The following is a 12,915-nucleotide window of genomic DNA, read 5'->3' as shown; positions in this document are numbered from 1 at the left end:
TTTTCATTCGATGAAACTCATATCGAAAATATGTTTAACTTGAAATATGAGTAAAAGTAGTGAGCAACTAAATCAATAAGCAATAAGAATGAAATGCATAAAGGAAATGCATACCAAATTTATAGTAGTTCGGTCATTGCGACCTACGTCCACTTCTGATTCCTCCTTCGTCGATGCCATTAGCTTTCACTAACAATCTTCTTTCAATGAGCAAAGATTAACCACTCTTGTTACAACATTTTTCTCTTTTTCATAGGTTTAGAAGGAAACCTTTATAAATCTTCTTATAAGTAGTCCTCACAACTCTTGTAAAAAGACTTAGAAAATTGAGTAGGAAGAAACTCAAGACTTTCAATAGAGTTTGTACACTTAAAATCACAAGTTTTTTCATGCTCTTTTCTTACTATCTTAAGCAAGAATGTGTGGATATTTCTAGACCCCAAATGGCTTCAAAAATGAAGCCAACAAATCTCATCCTCAGGTTTTTGGGGTACTGATGGTACTACCGCCATTGTTGGGCTATACCACCGCTTATAGCATTGAGCACTACCAGTACCACTATCAGTCTAAGCGGTATCATCGCTTGACATAGTCTCGAAGATTATGTTCTGGTGGTACTATCGCTAATCTGGGTAGTACCATTATCTAACACTAGTGGTACCACCGTTAGGTCTTCCGGGAACATACATTTTGTATGTTCCAGCTCATAGGTGATTGGTCTAGTGGTGCCACCACTTGACCCAATTGTAGGTCACCAAATGGGCTTTCCAATAAGCCCAAATTAACCTTCATTTAGGTCCAATGGGCCCCTAATTGAGTTGGCATGGTTATATCTAAAATCAACTCAATTAAAACCTAAACTAAGACGATCAAGACATAAACGATTACACAACATGAATTCTGTGTTGTCCAGCATGTCATTGGTTCATCCAAACTCCCGGCATATCATGCTTTCGTTCAACATATTGCCGGATCCATCGGTATGTTAACTCCTGTAACATCCGATCATGACGTAATGCCCAATCTTTCTAGCCCGATGCCCGATCTCTGACTCTGGCCTAACGTTTGATTCTTCTACTTCAATCAATTTATATTTCCATGATCGAAGTTAGTCCTACATCACTTTTCTCAAACACTAATTAGATTATAAACTCATCAATTAATTTTGTCTTCAAAATCTAGGATTCAACAAGGGTGAGGGGAACCAGATCAGAGGTTAACGCAGGTGGGGGAGGTAGCGAAGGAGTAAGAGGAGCCAGGGGGGTGCTTATGCTTAACTTAAGACCTTGTAGGGGCTTGAGCCTGCAACATCAAGTGATAATGCTCCTGCTCGATTACTTCTTCTTACATCGCTCATGAAGAGGGGCACAAGTTCACCGTCTTTGTCTTCGTGCCCACGAGATTTATTTTGAATATACTATCTTAGAGATCCATATATGCAAGAAAGTATGCGAGTCAACTCCAGTTGACAAAACAACAAAAAGATAGAAGTCCAACACCTTACTATGAGGTGGAGGACTAACTCATGCTTGCATGAGCCACTACTCACTCTTCTAAAGAATGATAAGGGACTCAAATAGGGCAAGAGCAATTGGATGAAAATCTCCTTTTTCGACCCATGTAACATAGGGGCGGCATTGAAAAACTTTCAAGTAGACTAATTCAAGTTAATTGACCACCCGTTCCTTAAATAAATAAATAAAAATATCTTTTTTAAACCCTTGCAAAAGGGCGTAATCCCCTTGACTCAATAGCTAGGTCGGGCAAAGAGGATATATGGCAACCCCATGAAGCACACACTATAACATACCAATAGCATGGTCTCCATTGAACATTAGGGTGAAAGCGTCAAGAATTTGATATTATTTGAGTGAATGAGAACTTCCAAAAGTAGAAAGCCTCGATGAAAAAAAAAAGTAAAGGGAGAAGCAAAGTCTCGACTCATATGATCGGTCACCTGATTGATTGAGTAATAATTAGCTCGAACTTAGCTAGGATATTATAGATCTCCTGTCAGAGGAGGGAGAGCCCTACCGCCATGTGGATTTGCTTTCGAAAGGGTAGTCTCCGTTAGAGCAACCAACTCGACTCCCTCAAGGAAGAAGACTCCGTTGTTGATGGCACCAAAGGCGGTAATGGGATCAGCAACCCATCTGATTCTAAGAAGTTATTGGAGGAGGAAGAAGATATCTCGGGCCTTGAGATTTAGTTGCCATGTGTAAGATCTAAGGAAGTCCAAATCGTACGCGATTGTGAGGGATGAAAGTCGATCGACCCAGTATTTACAAGGGTTAAGGACGATGCTTCCTCTGCTCGGCACCCAAACGCCTCAAAGAAAAGGGGCGATGTGACTCAATCCGGATAGCAAAGGGACATGTTGCATAATTTGGGCTACCAAGGGGTCATTTAGATTATCGTTGTGATCTCATCGAATCCATCAAGATGTATGCAATCGCCACATGAAGGCATGAGATCTTACCATGTTAGTTAGGTAAGTTACAGCACATGCTCAAGTGTGAGATCTCACGGTTGGATCTACGCAGCTACCGAGGGAGGGAGGGAGCACCTGCGGCATGTGATCTTACCACCGCAATTTAGCCTTGAGATTTAGAAAGCAGCACCCCCATGTGGTTTTACAAGAATCGGATTGGGTGATGGCCATTCTATTTGTTCTCATAATATAATTATCTTACATCAGATTTCAACTCACCCGATTAAAAGGATATCCAAATACGATACGCATGGGTTAGGATAGACAAGCATCCAAAAAATTCAAACCAATGTCATTTAGTGTTCTTGAGAAATTCGATCACATCCAAGCATATACTTGACTAAATATCTAGACAGACATCTAAACCTAAATCCAACTTGGATATTTATTAGGAATAGGAATCGTACAATAGAACATCCATAACCATACTCGATTGATTAGCGGTGCTCAATCTCATTCACTTTAAGGATACTCAAACTTAATTTTAAGTGGGCGTGGACCGAAAATGTTCAGATTTTTATCATTGTGACTGTCCAACTATACATCAATTATATATCCACAAGGCTTGTCCTGCTGCGAAAAAGTTCATTTGATAGAATCAACACTAAGTCAAGTCACATTGTAACCTTTATTTAAAGTTCAAACGTAAACTCATTGTATCCATAGATTAATTATTTCTTTCTTATGTATGAAACGGGATAAGGTGAAGTGAAAGGTTAATATTCAATATTTTTTCAGCTTTCATTTGCTACATTTGTTAATCAAAATCTACGAGGAGAGAATCGAAGCGTTCAACATTAAAAGCGTCAAAAAAACAAAAAAAAATTCCCGAAGACCAAGATGCATTTTGCACTACAGCAGCAGAGTGATGTTTTAGCAACTTCTCTCAGAGCTACATACTACTCGAGGGAAACATCATAGTATATTGAACCACAGATCAACTCCCTTATGAATTATATATAATTAGCATTAAAAGCATGAAACCAAACGCAATTACATCCTGAAGGCTCATAATGTGCAGTATTTACAAGGCCTTTTGCTCCTCTTGACCCCTCCAATATGTTCCTGAAGCAACTCATCCAGTATCCTGTTCATCATTAGCGTTTCTAAACCACTAAGGATGTCCATGAAGTGGAGGCATACATTTGGAAGAGCATTCAGGACTCGATACAAAATCGCAACCAAAACAATGCCAATTCGATATGTTGAAACATTGAAGCTGACAAAAAATATTACAAAATGCATAAAGTTGCAACAATTTTCTTGGTCATTCGAAAACAGTATGTTGAAACATAGAAGCTGATAAAAAATATTACGAAATGCATCGAGTCACAACATTTTTCTTGGTCATCCGAAAACAGTTTGTTTGTGAAAAAACTCGTAAAGTCATTCACATGAAAAAACAGATGACAGAAATAGGAATGATGACAAACAACGACATGGATAATTTGGTCTTCTAGTATAGTATAGAGTATACGCTAGTCGAAGTTTTCCCAATCATTGGTAATTGTGGTAGATGATGCCTTTGAATGAGGTGTGTTCAGGTGCCCAACCCAGATTCAAATGTCTCCCATCGAGTTGTCACCGAAACAGCATTGCTGCTGTTGCCGAAAGGGTTGGAGTTTCTTGTTTTTAGTAAGTCAAGAGTCTCCACAAAGTTCTGTATACGATGAACCTGAGAAAGAATTTTGAAATGGAAACTGAGACATGTATAATGATGTCTTTACAGTAATCAACCAGAGTATCAATACAGGATATTTTGTACCGATTTCTTAAATAGTGTTGCTAAGAATATTTTCCCACTCGACATAAAATATTGTCATCAGCAATTGGTTATAGTATCATAACAAGCCATGGTGCACATACAATAGTGCTAGAGTACTTCAAGCTTTTGTAGACATGGTGCAGATATAGAAAACCAGATGTTGACAGAGATGACCACATGAGTCAATGTAAAGAAGTTATGCTTCCTATGATTTTTGGCTATATCATCTGCAAGAAAAGCAAATGAAGGAGTTCATCTTTGCTTACTTATATCTCAGCTTCTAAAGCAAAGTTACCAATTGTGCTTCACCATTTTTTCCAATAACAACTCCAATGACTACTTGACATCTATTTCTCGACTCCCCCAGATTACAGCCCAATGCAGACAAAGATCTTCTCATCTTGAATACCACTTCTCTACAAAGTTTTAGATGCCAATGCAAGTCCTGAACACTCTTTTGAGTGAAACATATTAATTATGGGTAGAACTCCAATCAAACATACCACTTGATATAAAATTGACTTCTAAAAATCATATTCACAAGCCATTGTTATTTCAACAATAAAAACAGATCTTGTAAACAAGTTCCCGTGACAAGATATCAATGCTCTTGCTACTTGTGTCTAGATGAGCACGATCCCAGGAGGTATCATAAGGATAACAACAGATCCTTGACAGAGCCACCTCATATGTATATTCACCTTCTAAAGCATCTACAATTGTTGTTTTGCCCTTTAAATCACAATTCTATGGAAACCATTGAATCCTCAAATAAAAAATTAAAGGGATAAGGTTCATTTTAGCCCCTATGGTTTTAATTATAGACCACTTAAGCCCTTATGGTTTATTCGTGTCTAAAATAACCTATACATTTTCAAAAAAGTAACATATAAGCCCCTCCCATCAAGTCTGAGTTAACAGACGTTAGAGTCTGCTTACGTTGCATGCTAACTCATAATAAACCATTAATATAATGACACATGTAATTTAAGTTTTAAAAGGGTTAAAATTCATTTTAGCTCCCGTGATTTTGGCCATGGACCATTTAAGCCCTTATGATTTACTTGTGTTTAAAATAACCTCTACATGTTTAAAAACGTAACATATAAACCCCTCTCATCAAATCTGAGTTAACAAACGTTAGATTCTGCTTACGTGGCATGCTGACTCACAATAAACTATTAATATAATGACACATATAATTTAAGTTTTTAAAAGGGTTAAGGTCCATCTTGTCGAGGAAGAGAAAGCAACGAATGAAGGAGAAGAGATAGAGGTAAGAGAGGCTAGAGTCAGAAGTAAGAGAGAGCTAGACCACCACGTCATAAGCACGACGGGTGCGGGGCAAGAGAGAACGATATGGGAGGCGATGGGGACGAAGACGCCTAGGAGGAGGAAGAAGGACCAGGAGACCACCGTGTGCCTAGCAACGGACTGGTCGACGCACATCCACCTGAGATAGGACTGGAAGCTACTGAATTCGTCGTTAACATGGGAGAGGCTACATGTGTACGATGCCCTACTAGGCAGCAGCGGCTCGGTGCTGCTGTTGGTGGTCGCTTCCACGACGACGCCTCCTCCCGCCATTAATTGTGGTCTCAGTTTTTTTTAAAACTTAAGTTACATGTGTCATTATATTAATGGTTTACTGTGAGTCAGCATGCCACGTAAGTAAACTCTTACGTATGTTAACTCAGACTTGACGGAAAAGGCTTATATACTACGTTTTTTAAAATATAGGAGTTATTTTAGACACGAATAAACTATAAGGGCTTAAGTGGTCCATAGCCAAAACCATAGAGGCTAAAATGGATCTTAACCATTTTTTAAACTTAAATTATACGTGTCATTATATTAATGATTTATTATGAGTCAACATGCAACATAAGCAGACTCTAACGTCTATTAACTTAGACTTGATATGAGGGACTTATATGCTACGTTTTTTTAAATTATATAGGTTATTTTAGACACGAGTAAACTATAAGGGCTTAAGTGGTTCATGACCAAAATCACAAGGGCTAAAATGGATCTTAACCCAAAAACAAAAGACTAGTTGCATGTAAATTATATTATATGATTCTAACTTCTGAAACATACCTGAAATTATGAACGTATGATTATTATTGCACAAGGAATATGAAAAGATTCACGTTGTAATTCTTTTTCGATTAATTTTGAACTCTCCAAAATTGTTCCACCCATATCTTATCTTTACTCCTATAACTTTATTCATAATTCAACCCTATGACATCCAATACAAGTTTAAAAATCCTAATTGCTTTAAGAATTTGGTATTAGGTGATGTTTGAAAAAAAGCAACATATTCCTCTAGATTATTAGTTCAATTCCATTTATGTAGATTCATATGTATGATCATTATGATCAAACAAATAAAGCTTAGGTTTTAAGGCTTGAAAGTTCTTCCCCATAGATACTGATGCCAAAATACTTATATCAAGAAAAGGGATTAGATTAGGCTTCTAGTTGGTTCCCAGACTGCAAATTATTGTCCTGATTAGGGTAGCACTCAACTTCTGTTCAAGAATGGTCACCTAGATTCACCAGTAGCTCTCAAGTATAAACTGACATATAACATGTACTCAATTATAATTTAACAAGAAGAGAAGGCACAAAAGGGTATGTCATAACCAAGTGAAATAGAAGTTCAAAAGTCTAGAAGATATGTTAAGCTTATTTGATTATGAAAATGACTTTAAATTGGTTCAAGACACAAGAATGAATCGATCTATGTGACCCAAATTGATCAGACAAGTCTAGAAAAGATGTTACAATATAATAATCACAAATTTCCTCAGTGCAATATAATAATCACTACTAGATGATTAATCAGGTTTTATAGATGTGAAAGAAGCACAAGACGTACCATCAAAATGCCATTTTACACAAATATGGAGGTGTCAGTAGGTGGGTTTATTCACATATTTTCTTATGCTCGTTTACTTCAGTGCTAATTCATAATTTGATAAAGCAAGTAACAAGCAGTTTTCCATGAAAAAAAATCAAGGGTAAAGTAGAAGGGACCATAAACAAAAAGCAGAATGTAGGTTCATATAGATACTCAACATGGGTCACTCTCTCTCAAGACAATGACATGTCCAAGGAATGCTAGTAAAGAATTATCCTTGTTTTGTTCACTCCCTTTCGCCCATTTTTACCAAAAGCATCTGAGGAACTCTAAGCCTAGGCAAATGATTATTTAAGAGCTTGTTCAAGGGTCTGCATCAGTCAACAAGAGCGAGAAGCTCCAATCTAGTTGAATACAATTTTACTGGTATTTGTTGAACAATCGATAGTATGAAAAGAGTTGCCATATTTGATTGAATGTGTTGAACAATTGAAACCTGCCAAGAAAAAGATTGGATCTGGGTCCTTATTTTTTCTCACTCAATAGATTCTGACCAACCCAATCAATTGGCTGCTTGTGTTTGATTCAGGGTTTAGGACCTAAATGCATAGCAACTCAGACACAGAATATAAAGGAAAACAGAAGGGAATTTAAGGAAAAAGGGAGGCAGAAGATGAACCTCAAGGATTTAGAAGAAAAGAGTGGATTATGAATACAAAAAAAAAACAATAGAGGATCAGGTAATGAGAAATATGATCAGATCCAAATAGGTATATTACATTAAAGTAGAAACTTAGAAACCACTTGATATCCTAACTAATTAGGTGAGCTAAATATGGTCAGTCACCAAATGGTCTCACATCAGAGGGACAACCACAATTTAAGTTAGCGGGTCTTGTACTTTAAGATGACCAATACAATTCTATGTAACCTAGGGTACAGATCACCAAGGTACATGAGATGAAAACAAGAACACATAAGTTATCTATCTTGGAACATGATAAGGTGGTCCTTGCTCCCTCTTTGTGAACAGAAAATCAAAGGAGTCAAATGTCTTCATAGTGGCACAATTTTGATTCACAAGGATGCCATGCCTGCATATAAATAATAGTCAATTTTGTGGTTGTCTATTCTTATGTTTCTTTTTGTACTTGCTAGAGTGTTGATTTTTTTATTCCAGAACACAAATAATGATCTAGATTTCAATTTTTTTTTACTCAATATCTTCGGGTCAGGGCAAATCAAGAAGCTAAGTACCACCCATTTTGTACCATTTTGAATGATACGTCCAACCATGCTTTAAATTTTAATAAAAATGTATTTTGAGGAAAATTTTCAAAGATACGTAATAGCTAAGAAAAGGCCAATAAAATAAGTTAGAAGGTTTCGGGAACTACAAGGCTTATAACAGTTCTTATGGTATATTAAGGATCATTGAGAAAAGAATTTTTATCAATTACATGAGAGAGAAAAAGAAGAGTAGAGATTTAGATAATATAAAATCCATAAAGGATGATAAAAAAGTGTTTGTGAATGATATGGAGTTTAAAGAAGGTTTTAAATTAATATTATGACGGAAGATATGAAATTTCATTATAACAATATTAAGAAAATATGATATAGCCGATGAATGAAGAAAAAATTCAGGTAATTAATTTTAGACATCTTAGATCAATTATTCAATAAGAAGAAGAAGATACTGATGAAGACATTATTCACAAGGTAATTAGCTAGGTGGGTAAAAGTAGAGAATGATGTTAAATGTTTCATGTGATTGATGTGTTACTCTTAAATTAAACAGAAACTAATTTTATAAGACATGGTAAGATTGGTCATGCTTTATGGGTAGGTTTATTAGACTGTTAAAAAATGGATATCATTTACAAAAAGTCAATGTAATGAGATAAGAATATAGATATGGATGTAGAAGGTGAATAGAAATAATAGAATAAGAACTGTTATTTATCTGCAAACAATTAAATAGAACCTCAACAAAAAAAATAAAATAAGGAAAAACCATCAACATGGTTTAAACCAAGGTTCAAAAGACAATACCATATCGGTATACCGATCAGTTGTCGACACAGTACATACCGACTAAGGATTGAAATTTCGTACTGTACCGGTGTACCGAGTTTTTCTCGGTACGATACAATACAGTGTAGCGAGCGATACACCAGGGCATACTGAGCGATTTGGCTAATATATATATATATATATATAAGAAAGTATATGCAGCCTTGGCGACATCGCCTCCTCCTCTTCTCCTCATCGTGTTGTCTCCAGCCATCGACGAAAAACGCAACGAAGGCCACAGATCCGGCCTTTGGTGAAGAACGCCACGAATCAAAAGGCCGTAGAGTCGCAGACGAGGCGATGAAGGAGACCGCCTCTTCCGCTGCTCTAGCCGTCGCCTCCCCTGATCCCCACGCCTCCAAATCCTCCTCTTTAAGACTCTCCTCGCCGTTACCTCCTGGATCAAGATCGTCAAGCAAGGGCAACGCCGAATCGAGACCAAGAAAGGGTGTGGAAACAAGTTCGCACCGAGGTTCACCCGATTCTCCCTCTTCTTCGAATGTCATCTCCTTCTTCTTCCTTCTTTGACGCTTCTCCCTCAGCCTTGCTGTAGCTAGGCTGATACCACCCAGTAGCAGGCGGTAATGATCAAAATTTTGATCGTTACCACTCAAAACAGCCCCGTATCGTCCAATACGAGGCAATATCAAGCGAACCACCCGATAGCGAGTGGTCCGCATATCGGTGTACCGAGCGATACGATTCGAAATCACAAACCTTGATACCGACACATGGAACACCAAGGTGTACCGATGTATCACTCATACCGATTCTCTATCAGATCGGTATGTATTGAGCAGTACAGTACGATATTTCAAACCATACTTTAAACATGTTTTATAAGAGATATATCGATGATGTAATTAAACTATTTGGGTTGATTAGGATTACTGGTCAATAAAAGATAGAGGAAGACCTGAAGGCTTTCAAGAAAAGATAATAGAATTGAAGGCTATTGATTTAACTAGAGATGTTGTAATATAGAAAACTCAACGGTGGGAGAAGATCTATGTAAGTGACACCAAATAATAATTGGAAGATTATAATTTGTTGTTATTGTTGTTGTCGAGTATGTTTTAACTCATTAACTTCTACCATCTTAAGCTTGGTCTAGAGAAAATGAGTTGTTATTTGTGCTTTAGAAAGATGTACAGGTTGAATTGCAACATGAAGCCTCAAAATATGATAGTATCTGATGTACAGGTTGAATTTCAACATGAAGCCTCAAAATATGATAGTATCTTATGAGAAATGAAGTGTTAGCTTAATGTTTAAGTTGAAAAAACAAATCACTGTGCTTATACTTCAACATTTGAAAAACTAATTCTTGGAAATATGATAATTTTCACACTAAGAAGGAAACAAAAGAGAACAAAAGAAACAAAGAAAGAAACTCTTCGGTTGAAAAAAATCACCATGCTTCTACCTTCATTATATTGAAAATTTTAATCCTTTTAAATTTGAAAAGCTGCAGTTTAAAAAGAATATGGAAAAAACACAAAGAAAACTCACCAAATTTTGAAAATAATATTACAAACCTATTACCGGTAACCACAGATCAGTAAGATGCCACACAGAAGAAAAAATAGAGTGGGATAACAGTAAAATGAAAAGGTCTTAACCAGAAACAATGAAAAATAAAAACTATAAATGTCATACTATCACTTAACTCTATATCATTACAAACATGGCCATCAACCTTGCTTCAGCTCATATTCAGAGGAAAACAAGTGTCTTTTTCTGCCATGGAGTAACTAGAGCTTCGACTTGGGCAGGATAACTCGAGGCCTACCTAAGACCAATCTATTTTCTTTTGGGTTTGGTCTGAATTTTTATGGGTCAACCTGGGACTGCCAAATGCTGGCACAGTCTGAACTCAAACTAATGTCTCAGAAAATCAAGTCCAACCTCATTTAACTGGTAGGTTTTACTGGTTCCCATGTTAAGAAATCTGAACTCTCATTCCCCTTTCCCCCCTTCCTGACAGCATCTGCTAGTTATCCCCTCTTTTGTCTCTCTAATGCTCATCTCGTTGATGCTAACAATTTCAACTCCAATCTCTCTGTCCTACTCTTTGCCCCTTTCCATTCCCACCTTCTCTTTCCCTCCCTCTTCTTTGTAGTGATTGAATTTTTTTTTATAAACTTACAATATTAAGAGCCTTGGAATGCACCAAACACTTTCACTAAAGTTTGCATTATGAACTAATGATGAGATGCTCCATTTCAGTTAGCCCAACTTTATAAGTCACATATACAGACTAATACATGTATTTTTTTTCTTGATCAAAGAATATATTGGAATCTTTGGCCCTTTCTATTCACTAATCATGACTCACATGCATCATAAAAAGATGGGAAGGAATCAGTAAGTTCCTGAAACAAATCTCTCTACAGCAGAGGCATGTAATCAAAGGAGCGGAAAAAGATAATTTTGCCAACAACTTCAATCAGTCGACCATCCAACCTATCTTAGAATGAAAAAGATTATATGTATATATATATATATATATATATATATATATATATATATATCTCGACAGTATATCTCGACAGTACCTCAAACTTCCTCTGCATTTTGGCTTCCCCCTCAGCCTCGATGCTGTCCAGTTTCAGCAATTGCACCATGAGCAACTCAGTCAAAACGACAAACTCTTTGTCTGCAGCTTTCGTGCCCGCGTGCACAGAAGCCTCCAATGTCGACACCTACATCATAAGTCAATCAGTTAGAATCCAAACAGCAATCAGCAGATTTCCAATATCAAAGGGTAGCCACCGACCTTCACGGCGAGCTTATCCACCTCGGCTCTGACAAGCGCGACCGCTTCACACGCCCTCACGATCCCCTGATCCCGCTTCGTCTGTTCGAGCTTCCGCTCCTTGCTCGCGGGATCCTCCAGGAGGACCACCTTGGACATGTCCTTGACCCCCGCCATGTGCAAGCGCTCATCATCATCCTTTTCCTTGCCCCGAAACAACAGCCTCTGTTCTTGAGGCTCCAGGCCAGTCTCCGGAGCAAGCACCTTCTTCAATTCCCCTTATCAACACCACCACCAACAAAATACACGATAAAATAACAGAAAGATAAAAAAAAATGGCAACGAAATCTACCAAACAAGAGCAGAAAGGAGCAAGAATGTACCGAAGGTGGTTTGGGAAGGGATGGAGACCTCATGCTGGCAGGAGCCACGGGAGACCCTGATCTTGACGAGGGGTCCGCCGGGCCCGCCAGCCGCGTCGCTCCTCGTCTGCACCAGCATCCCTCCGGGGCGGAGCTCCCACGCTATCCCCTCGCTGCTCTCGCCCTCCTTCCTCTTCATCCTTTAACCAGCGAGAGAGACGAAGCAAGGGGAACGGTGGAGAAAAGGAACGGGGTTGGTGAGGCTGCAGTGGTTGGGGTCGGGCGAGAGATGTGAAAGGCTTCCTTTCCCACAACAGAAGCAAGCAGAGAGGAAGGCACGAGGTGGAGGTCGACAGTGAGCGACAGCTTTTGCCAGGGAGGGGGACAGTCCCTCAAAGGCTCCACATTTCGTGTTAATGGAGGAAGAGCGGATGGGAATGTATGGGTTAAGAGATGGTGGAATCAATGATAGATCTCTTTTTTTTTCATATTAGATTCAGTTGATGTTGGGTGGATTTGTTGGTTGGGAGGTCATGGGCAGAGGTGGGGGGATTTGGGAGAAATAGATGAGTTATATGATTAGGTGAATTGCCT

At 38.1% G+C, this 12,915-nt stretch overlaps 1 protein-coding gene across 1 annotated transcript; it reads right to left on the bottom strand.

Annotated features, from left to right (window-relative positions):
* Window positions 1–3,776: 3,776 nt before the first annotated feature.
* Window positions 3,777–12,866, bottom strand: LOC103973587 (BAG family molecular chaperone regulator 4). Its single transcript, XM_009388204.3, has 4 exons — window positions 12,343–12,866; window positions 11,981–12,237; window positions 11,760–11,906; window positions 3,777–4,166 (listed from the first exon to the last, which is right to left on the bottom strand). Exons 1-4 carry the CDS (start codon window positions 12,518–12,520, stop codon window positions 4,032–4,034), a joined length of 717 nt encoding a protein of 238 aa, XP_009386479.3. The 5' UTR covers window positions 12,521–12,866; the 3' UTR covers window positions 3,777–4,031.
* Between the last annotated feature and the right edge of the window lie 49 nt (window positions 12,867–12,915).

Source organism: Musa acuminata, chromosome BXJ1-8, assembly GCF_036884655.1.
Source record: "Musa acuminata AAA Group cultivar baxijiao chromosome BXJ1-8, Cavendish_Baxijiao_AAA, whole genome shotgun sequence".
Taxonomy (NCBI): domain Eukaryota; kingdom Viridiplantae; phylum Streptophyta; class Magnoliopsida; order Zingiberales; family Musaceae; genus Musa; species Musa acuminata.
This window is presented reverse-complemented; position numbering and strand designations above follow the sequence as displayed.